Source organism: Mobula hypostoma, chromosome 20 (genome assembly GCF_963921235.1).
Source record: "Mobula hypostoma chromosome 20, sMobHyp1.1, whole genome shotgun sequence".
Taxonomy (NCBI): domain Eukaryota; kingdom Metazoa; phylum Chordata; class Chondrichthyes; order Myliobatiformes; family Myliobatidae; genus Mobula; species Mobula hypostoma.
The window spans coordinates 44,975,159-44,992,258 of record NC_086116.1 but is presented as its reverse complement, the minus strand read 5'-3'; the positions used below and the strand labels follow the sequence as shown (position 1 = coordinate 44,992,258).

Here is a 17,100-nt window from a genome sequence, read left to right as displayed (position 1 = left end):
ATTCCCCTACTATGCAAAAATCTATCCATCCTGGTCTTAAATATATTTACTGAGGCAGCTTCCACTACTTCATTGAACAGAGAATTCCATAGATTCACCACTCTCTGGGAAAAGCAGTTCATCTCCTCCATCCTATATCTACTCCAAGTCTTGAGGCAGCATCTATGGAGAGGAACAAACAGCCGATGTTTTAGGTCAAGATCCTTTATGAGGAAGGTGTTGGCTGAAACATTAGCTCTTTATTCCTCTCCACATGGGCTGCCTGAGCTGCTGAGCTCCTCCTTTGCGTCTGTTACAGTTACAGAGGAAGTGCAGAACAAGCAGCTGATATGGTGCAAGGTCATGACAAGGTAGACAGAGGTCAAGAACCTACCTATTGTAGTAAGGAGACACTCAATAGTTTTATACAGCAGAACAGCTTTCCCCGAGCCTGGTGGTAGTACTTTCGAGAATGCACGAGGTGGGTGGAGTCTTTGATTATGTTGGCTGCTTTACCGAGTGATAACAACCACCCCCACACCCACCCGGCCTCTGCCCGATTTCCTTCACTTGTGAAGTAGGAATCTGCTTGACATTATCCTTCAGAAGCAACTCTAAAATAACAACCACAATGAAGTAAAATTTGTCTAGCACTGAGCCAACGTACATCAGTGCTATCAGGTGACTTAACATTGTGTAGCAGTGCAGAAAGCTCCTATGTTTAGGACAGACAACCAGAGTTATAATAGAAGTAAAATGAATCTTCTATAATGGAAAGTTACGCAGATTGAAGGTACTTCAGTACATTTATATACCAGTGAAACCAAAAACCAACTATGCAAGATAGTCTCTATGTCAAATCTGTTAACTCTGTATGCAACTGCATAAACAAATATATAAATCGCAAGTACAGAGCCACCATACTACTTGAGGGTAGGGAACAAAAACAAACAGATGCCTGCAACTTAGAATTAGTGTACTTACTCTGACTTATTTCTGTAAAATCATTGTGGAATATAGTGCTGTACATTTTACGGACTTACATAATGGTGAAAGTGAGAGCCATTTTCCAAACATTAAACATACCTCTCTAATTTTCATTTCTTCATCAGTCTTCAACAAATTTTCATAGTCTTTAAACAAAGTATCATAGGCAGCTTGCATTTGCGTAAGTTTTCTCCTATTTCAAAAGAACCAGAAGAAAGCATTACTCAAGATTAGTAACTTCAATCAGAACTAATTAAATGAAAGCCTTTGTTTCACTCAAAATAGTTCACCAGCAATCTTGATGAAAGGTCTCAGCTTGAAACATCAACTGTTCATTCCTCTCTATAGATGCTGCCTGACCTGCTCAGACATCCCACCCTGCAAAAAACTAATTTCAGGGAGGTCTCAACCTCATAGCAGTCTGTGTCAATGAATTTGTTAATTTTGCAAGACATCAGATTCGCAAGTGTTTCGTGAGACAACTGACTTGTGAATTCTGTCTTATTGTGCCATGTTCACAATAGCTGCAGTCTTGGTTGATGAGCAGGCATAGTTTTTTGCTATTTCTGAATCAGGAAACATTTTCCTGAATAGCTTGCCTGTGTGCTTACAAAACTGCAATGGCAGGTTATGCTCAAAGATGAAAGATGTAAAGTACACCTCAGCTCTAGTGACCTTCTCTGTCAGACTTTGGTTTTCTGCTGAAAAGAACTGTGAAATACTTGAACAGCCTTCCCTGCGCTTAGCCTCCCTAATATGTTGTGGTTCCTAAATGAAATAAAAGCATAAGGTGTATCCTTATTGCAGGTGTGCACCGCTTAACGTCCATTCGGGCAACGTCCGATCGCATATACGTCCATAGTCACACACATACACACACATTGCCTGCAATAGTCGGGATCAGAACTTACTTTTTTACAACGAAATGGGGGATTTTAAATGAGTAATTTAGAAATTCTGTATCTTCAAGTTCAAGTTTATTGTCATCTGGCTGATTGTCCACAAACGAAACAACCTCTGTCCGGACCACGGTGTAGCCACAATACATATATCATGCACACCACATAAAGCAATACATTACCATATTATTTAATAAAGTGTAATTCAAAATGCATATAAAGTGTGCAGCACAGGTAAACAGTTCGCTGTCCAAATGATGAGACCTCGGTGGGTCCGGGTTTTCTTCTGAAAACAGCTGCGCTTAAACCCAACCGATCGCTGGCTTTGATGTACCTGAGTGGAAGTGTTTCAGGAAAAAAGCCCCGAAGTGTTTGCTTGCTGTGAGCACGTTTTTAAAGATGTCTTAGCAGACGATTTTGGAATTTTGCTCCAATTTAACCCAGCTCTAATCCCCCTTAAGATGCCCGTATAGGACAGCCTCACATAGTCAGGTTGTCACCGCCAGCCTTGGGAATTTCTTCGCCAGGCTTTTGTACTTCATCACCGACAGTTGTCCAGATCATTTCAGCGTCATTACAGATGGCAGTAACTGAACTGATGGAATATGGAAGAGAGAGAGAGGGGTCGACTGTAAAGCCTGCCCACAGAGAAAACTGATAGGTTTACTTAGCACAAAGAGAGATCGAGCATGATTCATTCATTTTCTTTCTTTTTTTTCCCCCCTCCCTCTCCAAAAAAATCAATTTTCAGGATATTGTATATAATTTGCGGGCATCAGGGAGCCGCTATCGATATGTGGGAGACTCCTGGAACTCCTGGGAGAGGTGGGATGTCTGCCTGCTGAGCGCCTCCAGCATTTTGTGTGTTACTCTGGATTTCTAACATCTGAAGAATCACTTGTGTTTATAGCTCACAAAGCAGCTTTGCTCTCCCTGTCTGCCTGACTTTTCAATTCTGAACATTTAGCACTTACCAATTGCAACTTATGTAAGTGCAGTGGATTCAGTTAACTGGGACATCAGTTAATTGGAGCAGCCGCTTATTTGGGCCAAGATCCCCTTTGTTTATTTGGAACAATATGCTGTTTAATCAGGGCAGGAGGCTGTTGCTGAACATTTTCTAACTAGCACCAGTCACATGTACGTTGTGTGGCTAATAGACACTACACCATGCTTACAGTAGTTTAAATAGCATCAGTTGTGTGTGTTTGTGTTCAGAAGCAGTGATATTTGTCACTGACAGTTGGCGAAAAATAAGCAGTAAGACAATACAGAATAGTTTTGCTCACTGCGGGTTCAAGGATTCAGAGTTGTAAATGGCAGAAACAGCTGGGAGTGAAAGTAAAACAATTTTACTATTTCAACATGTTAGGAACTACAAAGAATTTGAGGGTATTGACAACCACTGTGAATGTTACCTTTAGTCTCCACCAGAGACTCAGCTCTCACCCATGGTTCCAAATACCTGTTTGCATGTGACAGTGGCCATATCCCAGTGGATTACTTCAACATTCAGGCTAAACCAGGTGAGGTTAGCTGGCAGATCTCATACTCCAGTAAGATAGGGACATACCTGGCCTAGCACATGAAGTCAGCTGCAGCAGACTGGCTGGATAAGATCTACAGTGAGTTCCAATGGCCAGGAAGGCAGTCTTGCAATGCTAGGTGGAGAGTGGAGGGCACATGACAAGGCACAGTAGTCATGGTCATCCACTGCAACCAGGAAAGACCCCAGTTGTGACATCCACTCGTCCCAAAGGACCTGGACTTCTGAGGTCGAGACAGTGGAACTACCCCAGTGCAACAGCTTTTCTACTTTAAAAGCTTTCCTGCACAGGTTTCCTGTCATCGTCAGATCCATCAGTAATATTGGAAGTGTTCTAATTTGTTCTGCATTTCATTTAAGTGCAAAATCTGTTACTCAGTTAAATTTGTCTTTCTTTTATATCTTTTCAACTATTTCTATGAAACCAGCTAATTGAGGCAGCTGCTTAATTGGCCAAAATGCACTGGTCCCAATTTGTCCCAATTAATGAGAATCCACAGTATTTTTCACGATTTGTGTTGCTTCAAGCACTTAGCACTCTCACCACATGAAGGCAGTGTGCTCAAGTGCAGGTCAGAGTTTGCAAGCAAGCCATTCCCCCAGAACTGTACTCAAGAGTGCTGCAGTGCAGGCAGACAATACGGTACAAGGTCATAGCAAGGTAGATTGTGAGGTCAAAATAGGATAGGACAGACTTTGAGAAATATGGGTCAAATGGGACTAGCTTAGACCGGCATTTTTGTCAGCAGAGACAAGTTGGGCTGAAGAGTCGTCCAACACAGAAACAAGTCGTATTGATGGCCAACAATGGAATATGACAGTAGAGCCAAATCAAAACTCTATCCAGAGTCATCTAGTGTTCCTTCAACAATAAACGAATTCAAGATCAGCTTAAACCCCACTACAGTTTATTGGAGTAAACCACACACAAACTCACTTTTCCTCTGCCAGTGCCACTTTTTCATCAAATAACTTTGACTGCAAAATCTTTTCTTCAGACTGCAAGCTTTCCACTTGCAGTTTCAATTTTTCATTGGAATAATTAAGTTGCTTCACATCCTCCACAACTACCTGATTGCTAGCCAGCTTTTGTTCCAGTTCTAGACATCTGAAAGAGAAATGATTAAAGTTTTGTTACCTTACTAATTAATTGCATTAAACTTTAAAAAAAAACAAATATTACAAGAATGCAAAACATTTATTAAAACTCAAACTGGGTAGCCAGGTGTTGTTCTGGTGAACAGTGTGGGTATGCAATGTTGGCACAGGTATGTGTGGCAACACTTAAGGGCTACCCCCAGCACATTCTTAAGTTGCATTGGTTGTTTATGCAAATGATACATTCCGTTGAATGCTTCAGTGTACACATGATAAATAAATTAAGTGGATTTGCAACACAGCTCAGACCAAACATTCTCACAATCTCAGTTATAACTCCACTATTAAGCAATCTACCCCTTTTGAAAGCTGAAATTCTCCATAATGTATTTATCCGTGAACAAAGTATATTTTTTAACCTTGCTTGAAATGACTTCTTCATGTCTTCAGCTTCATCCAGTTTGTTCTGGACTTCCTGCAAGTCTTTTACTAATGACATCACTTGTGACTTCAATACTTCAACCTCATTTGGATTCTGCAGATGGAGATAAACAATTTAAAAATAATTGTTAACTTTATGCAATTATCAAACTGCTATAATGTCAGAGGTATTAACTATATTTGCAGTTTACTCTGAGGAACAGTTCAATGCACATTTCAGAGGTTACAATTTAACCATTACAATGTACATACCAGTCACTGCTTCCACAATGAAAGACATACTTGATCGCTCAATGCAGGTTAATGCTCAAGTTTCAAATTCATTAGCAAAAATAGTGTCAGTTTTTACAAAAATCCTCGTGACATCATGACATGGTTATTTAACATCTACTGGCAGATTAAGGCATTATTTAATCTCTACACGGAAGAATTGTTAAATTCTTGAAAAGAATTACAGCTGGGGAAATTGAAGAATTGCTATGTAAGCAAGTAGTAGGTACGCGAGTATGTATCACCTGCCAGCTTATACTCCTTCCCTCCCCACACCTTCTTCATCAAACTTCTTCCCCCTTAAGGGTCTTGTTAAATCTTAGTATATTTAACAGCACATTGGATCAGAGCCCAAGAACAAAAAAGCACAATACTTAGTTTGCCTGAGGGAAACTTGTGACCTGGGATATCTTTGCTGGGTGTATTTGTCTCTCTTTTGAAATATATGTCTGTAGAAACAAGTCCCAATCTAGAGAACTAAGTGCAAATTCTAGGCCAGCACCTCATTTAGCAAAGGAAAACTTGCAAAATCAAAGATGAAATATCTGATGAAAGGCTATCGACCTGACTTGCCATGTCCATCATCTACTGTATTTTGCTTTATTACCAACTGGAGTCTGCTTCCATTAGTGTGACTTTCATTACTCCACGTTTAGGTCAAGACTGATTTCTATGACTAGTCAGTAACTTAATGATGCATCATACAGCTATGATCACTGCAGATGGATCTCCCTGGTTTGTTAGGAATTCAGTGAATTAATCACTTCCACGCCAACTACGCAATCTGCTTTTTACAAATTTTGATAGAAAGTATTTACTTGGTTTGCAGCGTTTGATTCCTTTGCTGGAACAGCAATTTTAGGATTCTGTTCTTTAATGTCAACAAGCACGCTTTTCGATGTAGATCCCTGGTCAGCATCAGATGAAGATTGTGCTTCTGCATTTTCCTCAGTCTGTGTTGTACTGTTAACTCTTTCAACATCTTTGGAGAGTTCTGAAATCCTGCAAAATATTGAAAGTTGCACCGAGTACTATTGACATTAATCTCAAATGAAGAAAAACAGAACTTAATCACCACCTAGATGTCCAATGCAGCTGCTCAATGACTATCCACACCCGGGACTTCCAAGCTCCGGTGTCAAGCACCAAGGTGGCAGAGTGTGCTCTGATAAGGTCTTGCTAGTGGGCCATGCTGAGAGGAGGCATTGCATCCTGTCAAACTCTGTCACTTAGAAAGTAAGATTAGCTTGTCAATGACAAACACAGTCCGAGGATGTGCAGGGGACAGTCCACAACAGTTGCGATGCTTCCAGCACCAACATCGCAAGCTTACAACTTACTATCCCTAGCTCACACATCTTTGGAATGTGGGACCCAGAGGAAACCCATGTAGTCACAGCAAGAATGTACAAACTCCTTACAGACAGTGGTAAATCCAGGTTGCTGGTGCTGCAAAGCGTTATGATTGCTACTCTACCACTCCGCACATATAGATGCAAAAATTTTAACATTTTAAAATAACACTTTGCAAAACAAAATAATTAGAAACCCAAAATAAACATCTTGAACTGATTTTTCTTCTGAGCAGCAGGTCAGGAACTCCCTTCAAAGGAATGGGACTTCTGATTGTACTCCAAGCCTGCATTGTCCAGTGTAATGCTGGGGAATCCCAGGATCACTGGGTTCTACTGCTGGACTGCATAACTGGGATTTATTCAACTCCAAGTGTCCCAAAATCTGTAATTTTTTTCAGAATCACCAGCTTCAGACAGTTTAATTTGGTCAGTGCCTGGGTGCTTTCATGTACAAAGGCCAAAGATCTTAAGATACTAAATTCTTAACAATTTTCCTCGCTTCTATAAGATCTATATTTTTCTAAAATGTGGAGCATGCAGGCTCAGACTCTAATATGTCAAATCTTTAATCATAGGGTTCTTCAATCTGAACGCAAGAGATTCTGCAGATGCTGGAAATCCAGAGCAACACTAAGTGCTGGAGGAACTCAACAGGTCAGGCAGCATCTGTGGAAGGGAACAAACAGTCCACTTTTCAGGACGAGACCCTTCATTCATGTTGTGATGAAGGTTCTCAGCCTGAAACGTCGACAGAATTTCCCAGTGGCCAACCATTTTAATTCCAATCCCCATTCCAACATGCCAGTCCACAGCCTCCTCTACCACCATGATGAGGCCACCTTCAGGTTAAAGGAGCAACACCTGATTAAGACCATAAGATACAGGAGCAGAATTAGGCCATTTGGCCCATCAATCTGCTCCACACAATCACCTTCACCCTGGTAATGGCAACTTCACTCACTTCTGCCCCCTGACACACTTGAACATCTGGCATACCGCTAGTGTCTTCCACAGTGAAGACTAATGAAAAACACTTACTCAGTTCATCTGCCATTTCCTTGTTCCCCAGTACTACTGCTCCAGCATCATTTTCCAGTGGTCCAATATCACTTCTCGCCACTCTTTTACTCTTTATATAGAAAAATCTTTTGATATCTTTATTAATATCGTCAGCTTACCTTCGATTTCCATCTTTTCATTTATGATTTTGTTGGTTGTCCTCTGTTGGTTTTTAAAAAGTTTCCTAATCCTATAACTTCCCACTAATTTTTGCTGTATTATATGCTCTTTTACTTTTATGTTGACCTTGACTTCCATTGTCACCACAGTTTTATCATCCTGCCTTTAGAATACTACCACTACTTCTTTGGGATGTATCTGTCCTGCACCTTCCAAATAGCTCCCAGAAATTTCAGCCATTGCTGCTCTGTTGTCATCCCTTCTAGTGTCATCGTCCAATGAACTTTGGCCAGTTCCTCTCTCATGCCGTGGTAATTCCCCTTACTGCACTACAATACTGATACATCTGACTTTAGCTTCTCCCTCTCATAGTGCAGGGTGAATTCTATCAAATTATGATCACGTGTTCCCCTAAGGTTTCCTTTACCTTAAGCTCTGTAATCAATTACAGTCCATTGCATAACATCCAATCCAGAATATCTGATCCCCTTGTAGGCTAAACCACAAGCTGCTCTAAAAATCTATCCTGAAGGCGTTCTTCAAATTCCCCCTTCAGATCCAGCACCGACCTGATTTTCCCAATCTACTTGAATAATGCAATCCCCCATGACTTTGCAGTCCACATCTTTGCTACTGTTCAGAGGCCTGTATACAACTCCCATCAGGGTCTTTTAACCGTAAGTTTCTTAGCTCTACTCACAAGGATTCTACACCTTATGATTCTACGTCACCTTTTCCTAAGGGTTTGGTTTCAGTTTTTTTTAAACCAACAGAGCCACCCCACCCCTTCTGTCTATCTGCCTGCCCTTTCGATACAATGTATATTCTTGGATGTTAAGGTCCCAGTTAGCATTTTCGTTCAGCCACAAATTCCTGATGGCGTAAACATTGATTTCTCTAAAGTCTGATAATTCTCCCTCCTCTCTTTAATTCACCACTCTGACCACCTCTTAACTTCTTGTCTTCTCACCTGCCCATCACCTATCCCAGTGCTCCTCCTCTTTCCCTTTTGCCCATGGTCCACTCTCCTCACCTATCAAATTCACTCTTCTCCAGCTCGTCATTGATGAGCTGATTGAAAGAAATTGATCATATGCTCGCTCATACTTCTCACTTTTTTTCCACTTAACTTCTTGGTTACACGCACGCTTGAAACACTACCTTTCCTTGCACGACTGAAATTCATGTTCGAGGTTTTCCAACTTCACAGTCTTGTCCCTTAGCATATGAAGTAGTTGTCTGACCGTTAGCTCCTCTGACAAACATTTTTCGCCACTGTCATGAGATTTTGACCTGTTTCAAAGTAAAAAAAACTGTTTAAAACCTTCCTTTCACATCACGTATAACATTCACTTTATTTTTCCACAGACAGTGAATTACTCCAGTATAATTTGAGTTCACATATTCCAAACAAAAGCCCAACCCACTGGAGATTAATCCAGTGGTTAAAACACTGCATTCATTAGAGGGTGGCCCCCTATTGTAGGTGCCTAGCACAATGCACTACAGTGCTAGCTGTGAGATAGCTGTTTGATTTCCGCTGCTGTCTGTTAAGGTGTTTGTGTGTTCCCTCCTTGACTGTGTGGGTTTCCTCAAAGTGCTTCAATTTCCTCCCACATTCCAAGACAATCAGAGCTCTGTACATGTTATGCTGGTGTTAGAAATGTGGCGATAATTGCAACTCCTAAGCACTGTCCTCTACAATTTAATTTGAAGCAAATGATGCATTTCAATGTATGTTTCAATATATGTAACAGAGGAAGCTAATCATTAAAATCTTTATCTTTAGAGAGAAGCCTCGAAAAGAAAAGCATTGGTTAGCACACAGCTAGTTAACATTAATGAGATAGATCTGATTCCAGTACAACATTGAGTGAGTGTTGCTCTTTCGCACCTGGGAAGGGGTCCCTGTCTGCCCTCTCAGGTGGCAATTGTACAGCAGTGCACTTCACCCTGATCTGAACTCCACCAAAGGATGTGCTGACATTGGAGAGGGTTCAGAGGCTGACAAGGATGATTCCAAGAATGGAAGAGTTATCAAACAAGGAATGAGACTAACTCACTGGAATTTAGAAGGATGAGGGAAGATCTCGTTGAAAGATTTTGAAGGTTGAAAGGCCTTGACAGAGTAGATGTGGAAAGGATGTTCCTCATGGTGAGGGATTTTAAGACAAGAGGGCACAGCCTCAGGATAGCGGGGCATCCATTTAAAACAGATGTGGAGAAACTTCTTTATCCAGAGGGTGGTGAATTTGTGGAATACCACAGGCAGCTGTAGAGGACAGGTCGTTGGGTGTATTTAAGCCAGAGATTGATAGGTTCTTGATTGGACACGACATCAAAGGTTATGGAGAGAAGACCAGGGAGTGGAGCTGAGGAGGGGAAAAAATGATCAGCCATGATTGAATGGTGGAGCAGACTAGATGGGCCAAATGGCCCAATTCTGCTCCTATATCTTATGGTCTTAAAACAGACAGCCCATTAGACTGACATCTGTGGGATCATATTTGGCGGCCACATTTTGTACATCGTAACAGATACAATGCTGGTGGTGAAGAGGCTGTTGGATAAACGCAAGAATATACAGAGCATGGAGGGATATGAATCATGTGCAATAAATAAGAGATCTACTTTAATATGACATCACGATCAGCACAGATATTGTTGGCCGAAGGGCCTGTTCTTGTGCTGTACTGTTCTATGTAACTTTCTAAACAAAAGTAGAACTTTGATAAGAATTTTATATTAATTTTGTTTTCATTCTTCCTCCCAACTGCTGCCTCTCCTATCAGTAGAGGCTTCAGTAGTTCAGAATCAGCTCCATGTAGGGTCAAAATATCAGTTTCAAAAACACTTTCAGGCCAGGGTCAAAAAATAAAGATCCATGGATTCTCATCTTAAATCAGTTTACCATGACATAGGAGCAGAATTAACCCATTCGGCCCATCAAGTCTGCTACGCCATTCCATCATGGTTGACTTATTCGTTCTCTCTCAACCCCATTTCTGACTGAAACCTTTGACACCCTTACTGTGCTACCATGGGGTGCCACAGAGTAGCTAGAACAGTGTTGCATTAACTGCTCAGGGTAGAGTTTGGAGTTCAATTCTGACACTGTCTGCAACTTTATATGTTCTTTTTGTAAACACACGGATTTCTTCCAGGTGCTCCGGTTTCTTCACACAGTCCAAAGACATACCTAGGTTGGTTGGTCATTGCAAATTGTCCTATGATTACGGTAGGGTTAAATAGGTGAGTTGCTGGGTGGTGCAATTGGTTAGGCCTGTAGTGCCTGTGCTGTGTTTCTAAATAAATAAAGAACCTATCACCTTCCACTTTAAATATACCTAGCCATTTGGCCTCCACAGCCTCTGGGGCAATGAATTTCACAGATTCACCACCCTCCAGCTAAAGAAATTCCTCCTCATCTCTGTTCTAATGGGACACCGTTGCATTCTGAGGCAATGGCCTTTGATTTCTCCACTACTGGAAACATCCTCCCCATATCCACTCTGTCTAAACATTTCAATATTCATTAGGTTTCAATGAGATCCCATCCTTCATTCTGCTAAACTCTAGCAAGTACAAGCCCAGAGCCATTAAAGCACCTCATAGGTTAACCCTTTCATTCACCTGATCATCTTCGTGAACCAGGGACCACCAGAACTATGATCGAAATTACATACTGGCATCAGAACAAACCAGTCAGATTGTAATAAATTTAATTATTTCACAGCAAAACCCCACAAACATCCACTAGTTTAATTCCAGAGGGGCACTCTTGCAAATATAGTACACAAGGTGACAAGTCTCATTTTGGCTGTATTTTCCCCTTTCTGCCAATGTTGGTTAAAGTAACCCAGCTATGCTACAAAATTTAGCTTGCATTTAAGGCCAGTTGTAGCAGGTAACAGCATTAGGTACCTTTGAGTTCAGGTAAAACTTCAGTTGATGATTCTATGGAAATTTCACTTGGTTCTTGTAAGAACTGGAATTTATTACTTGAATAGTCTGGAAGATGCTTTGCTGCTACAGCAACAGGCCAGGCTCTACCTTCCTTACATAAAGATAAATGAGCCAAGAGTATGGATTTCTCTGGCTTCAATATACATGTTGATGAACGCTGATTCTTGGCTTGTTCTTCCAGCAAGTACAGGGATCGTACAATTTAGATGAGAATTTCATTTCTGCAGTCCACATTCTCAAATCACTTTCAGGCCTCTGTCTCTACCTAAATGCACCGTATTTCACAGAGCTGGGTAGGTGTTTTTTTTTTATTCCCTGTGTAGGTTACCGTATCCAAGTTCTACACAATACTTGCACTTCGAAAGTTAAGAGAAGATAACAGTAATTTCAATTGAGTAGCATACTTAAAATGGCATCTTTCAAAAGACATGTTTGAACAATTTCAATTGACAGCAGATGGCACAGGTTGATTGGTTCATATCATAGATTAGAAAGGGTGTCAAAGGTTACAGAAAGAAGGCAGAACCATGGGGAAATGTATCAGCTTGAACAGACTCAATGTGCTGAATGGCTTAATTCTGCCCCATGTCTTGTACTAATGGTGCAGACTGCAATATAAACTAATGAGTAGCAAAAGTGTAGATAGCAGAAAACATTCCTTCAAATCCAAGTCAGTGTCCTACAGCATAGAAACAAACACTTCGACCCATCAAATCCATGGCAACCATCAAATACTGATTCAGATTAATCTGTTTTACCAATTGCCCCCCTCAGATTCCACCACTCACCTGCACGCTAGGACTAATTTATGTGGGCAAATTTAGGTTCAATTGTCATTCAACCATACACATGTATACAGCTAAACGAAACAACATTCTTCTGGGGACGTGGAAGGAAACCCGCACATGGAGAAAATGGGAATCTGGATTGAACTCGGGTCACTAGAGCTGTGAGGTAGCAGCTCTATGAGCTGTACCACAGTGCCGTTCTGACTACATCTGTAATCTGTAACAAGTAACTTGCATTTTTAGAGGACTGTCCGAATCCTTGCACTCCAATTCCTTTGATTTTAACTCAGCATCATCCATAGCTTCCTGTAGCACAGAGAACCAATGAGAGGGACATTAGTATGTCATGGGAAAAATAAACCAAAACATTCAAACATGAAACATTCATTGCAAGTCTTTCTAGAACTGAAACCAAACCAAAAAAAAACTGACATTAAATCTTTCAAAAACTCTTAACCTTATAACAGCTTAGAAATATTGGGCCAGACAGGGCTTAAACCAACTCAGCACCTCAATACTTTTGCCATGGTCACATTTGGTATTTGTGGTTTGTACTAATAGCCAGAACCTAGCTGTCACAATCACCCTGGAAAGCAGTATAGTCCACAAGGGCTGACTGGATCTCAGGCAACAGACCAATGCCTTAGCACTAAAACACACCAAAGAATGGTCTTTTGACAACTCATGGCCAGAGACCCAAAGTGCCTTTAAAAGTCTCTGGATGTTATCAGACTTTAAGAGCAGTTCAAAGAATGTCAACGAGAATATATATTTTTTAAAACACTGAAATAATTTAAATTACTAGAAGCAATGTATTATTAGTTTTAAATCCTCCTTTCAGGATGTTTGTGCTCTGCCCTTGGACTCAGTGCTGGTTCAGTGGTAGAGTAGGCAGGTGGCTGTGTCAGTCGCTGACCTCCAAGGCACAGGCACTGAACCCATGAACAGAGTTGATCAATGAGCTGAGATTAGGTTGTGTTTTTTTTTAATTTCTAGTACTCCTTTCTGGTCCCAAACTGCTCTCAATTAGTCCAACTGAATGAACAGGTAGCTTTGAATGAACAACATTCAAAGATGGGTCTCAGTCCGAAATGTCGACTGCTTATTCATTCCCAAAGATGCTGCCTGACTTGTTGAGTTCCTCCAGCATTTTGTTTGTGTTGCTTTGGATTTCTAGCATCTGCAGACTTTCTCATGTTTATACTCTCCTTTTCCAATCACGTCCTTTAGCTATTTGCATTAAATACCTTTCTAAAATAAGCAAAATGTTATAGAAAGAATAACCTGGGTTGGTTCCAGGTCTGGCCTTTCACACTACATAAACCTGGCATTATTCAACATCTGTAATTACAGTGATATGACAGACTCAGCTCAAATTGAACAAGAACCGAATATAAACTATTTTGCATCCATCCAGTTCTAGTATTAGCATAGAAGGAAATAAAGACTCCAAGGGGATATACAATACTGTGCAATAGTCTTGGGCACATGTAAAAAAAGTACTGTAAAGTGAAGATACTTTCAAAAATAAGGAAAAGTTTCTAAATATCAAAAAATACTATACAGAGCAGTAAACAGTAAAAGAAACCTAATTCAAATCAGCTGGTAGGTTTTTCCAAATATTTTAGAAAACCCACCACAGTTCTTCCGCAAACTCTGATCATGTTGAGATCAGAGTTCATAACATCTGTTGCAGAGCTCCTTGTTCTTTTCACTAATAGTTCTTTATGACCTTGGCCTTGTGGTTGGGGTCATTACCCTTCTGCAGAATGAGGCTGGGACTGACCACATGCCTCCCTGATGGTACTGTGCAATGGATGAGAATCTGCTTGTACTTCTCAGCACTGATGATTCCATTAATTCCAACCAGATCATCATTTATAGAAACTCAGCCCCAAACCTGCAGGAAGCCTCTGTTGTGTCACTCTTAGCTGCAGGCACTCATCCACGTCGCACTCTCCAGCTCTTCAACGGACAAACTGCCTCCTGCTTGAGCCAAAAAATTCAAACTTTGACTCGTCGGTCCAGAGCACTTGCTGCCATTGCTCAGTATTTTTGTGCATAGGTGACTCTTTTGGCTTTGTTTCCACTTTGGAGGGATAGTTTTTTGGCAGCAACCCTTCCATGAAGGCCATTTTTGATAAGACTTCTTTGGACTGTAGAGGTGTGTACTTGGCTTCCAGTGGTTTCTGTGAGTTTAAAGCTAATAGCATGCTGGACTTCTTCCAATTTAGAAGCGACATCAATTTGCTGCATCTTGTCAGCTGCACTCAGCTTCCTTGGCTGACCATTGCATTTCTGGTCCTTAGACTTGCCTGTTTCTTTATGCCTCTTAAGAAGAGCTTATCCAGCATATCTCGAAGATGTCTGCTGCAAAATGCTTCTTTGCTAATGCAGGAAGACCACCTTGTGTCTTGTTGCTGTGCTCACTCTTGCTATTGGGAGCTCGTCCAGGATTTGAACAAATTGGTTGGGGGCTTATTCGAATTGATTGGGGAAAATACCTTTTGATTTGGTCATGCGGAAAAACAGCAGACATGAATGTTCAGGATTTTCTGGCAGGGCCAGACCCTGTGGTTTTGAAGGGAACTAAAAAGGATGAGTTGCGGAAAATTGTTGAGGAACTGGAACTTAAAGATGGTAAAGAAGGGTATGACCAAGATAGAAATTTAAAGAAAAATAGTTGAATATTATATTTCGATGAAGCAATTTACTGAGGATGTGTTGAAAATGTTCGCAGAAGGTAAGCCTACTGAGGCTGAGTTTCAGCTTCAGTTGACAGAATTAAAAATGGAGCATGAATTGCAATTAAAATGGTTCGAGGCTGATAAACAGAGAGATTTTGAGAGGGAGATATTGTAGCATGGAGGTCAAGTGCCAAGCTTTGGTAATGAACAGGTGACAGAATTTCATGTGAGCCAAGAAATTAAGTTGGTACCTCCATTTGAGGAAACAGAAGTTGATAGGTATTTCCTGCATTTTGAGAAAGTGGCCATAAATCAGCAGTGGCCGAGAGATCAGTGGGCTGTTCTGTTACAAAGTGTGATTAAGGGGAAGGCTCAACGAGCATATTCTGCATTGTCTGTTGTAGACGCAAATGATTATGATACAGTGAAAGGTGCTGTACTTCAAGTTTATGAGTTGGTTCCGGAGGCGTACAGGCAAAGGTTCCGAAATTTGAGGAAGCCTTGGGACTGCACGTATCATGAGTTTGCTTGTGAGTTGCAGGTGTACTTTGATCGTTGGTGTACCTCAAAAGGGGCAACTGAGAATACTGACAACCTGAAAGAGTTGATATTGATTGAACAGTTTAAAGGTTGTGTCCCTGATGGTATAAGGACGTACTTAGATGAGAAAGCGGCAGCGACCCTGTCAGGGGCTGCTAGATTAGCAAACAAGTATGCCCTAACTTATAAGGTTCGGGTTTTCTCGAATAGGAGTTACCAAAAGGGAATACAGATAACCACCGGATAAACCAGAAAGTAAGCCGGGGACTAGTGACAAAAGTAAGCAGGAAAGAAAGCAGTTGAGGGGAAAATTTCCCAGTTTAACGTGTTACTATCGTAAGAAGCCCGGTCATGTGGCAGCTAATTGTTTTGCTCAAAAAAGGGATAACAAAAAAGAAAAGGCAACAACCCCAAATGCTTGTGTTCAGTCGGTTAAGACACTGCTGAAGAAGGAGGGGTCTGACTGAGTTCAAGAAGGATTGGAGCAGTGTATTTCAAATGGATGTGTGTCTGTGAAGGAGGGGTCACCCCCGGTTCCAGTGAGAATCTGGCGAGGTACTGGGGCTTTTCAGTCACAGATATTAAAGAATGTTCCTGAATTCGGTTCTGAGACAGAGACTGGTGAAGTGAATGTTATCAGAGGTATTGGAAAAGGGATTGAGGCCTTCCCTTTGCATTCAGGAGGGATAGACATGAAGGAAGGGGAGGTGGGGTGGCGTTGCTGGTTAAAGGAGAGATTAACGCAATAGAAAGGAAGGACATAAGCCGGGAAGATGTGGAATCGATATGGGTAGAGCTGCATAACACTAAGGGGCAGAAGACGCTGGTGGGAGTTGTGTACAGGCCACCTAACAGTAGTAGTGAGGTCGGAGATGGTATTAAACAGGAAATTAGAAATGTGTGCAATAAAGGAACAGCAGTTATAATGGGTGACTTCAATCTACATGTAGATTGGGTGAACCAAATTGGTAAAGGTGCTGAGGAAGAGGATTTCTTGGAATGTATGCGGGATGGTTTTTTGAACCAACATGACGAGGAACCAACTAGAGAGCAGGCTATTCTGGACTGGGTTTTGAGCAGTGAGGAAGGGTTAATTAGCGATCTTGTCGTGAGAGGCCCCTTGGGTAAGAGTGACCATAATATGGTGGAATTCTTCATTAAGATGGAGAGTGACATAGTTAATTCAGAAACAAAGGTTCTGAACTTAAAGAGGGGTAACTTTGAAGGTATGAGACGTGAATTAGCTAAGATAGACTGGCAAATGACACTTAAAGGATTGACGGTGGATATGCAATGGCAAGCATTTAAAGGTTGCATGGATGAACTACAACAATTGTTCATCCCAGTTTGGCAAAAGAATAAATC

General features: G+C 41.2%; 1 protein-coding gene across 1 annotated transcript in view; it reads right to left on the bottom strand.

Moving 5' to 3' along the window:
• optn (optineurin) overlaps window positions 1-17,100 on the bottom strand; it is a 51,056-nt gene that overhangs the window by 18,798 nt on the left and 15,158 nt on the right. The window contains exons 5-10 of the mRNA XM_063072780.1: window positions 12,744-12,814; window positions 8,916-9,047; window positions 6,039-6,222; window positions 4,929-5,044; window positions 4,349-4,519; window positions 1,066-1,159 (exon numbers count right to left, since the gene is read on the bottom strand). Coding sequence (XP_062928850.1) covers window positions 1,066-1,159; window positions 4,349-4,519; window positions 4,929-5,044; window positions 6,039-6,222; window positions 8,916-9,047; window positions 12,744-12,814 — 768 coding nt within the window. The remainder of the gene's footprint in view (window positions 1-1,065; window positions 1,160-4,348; window positions 4,520-4,928; window positions 5,045-6,038; window positions 6,223-8,915; window positions 9,048-12,743; window positions 12,815-17,100) is intronic.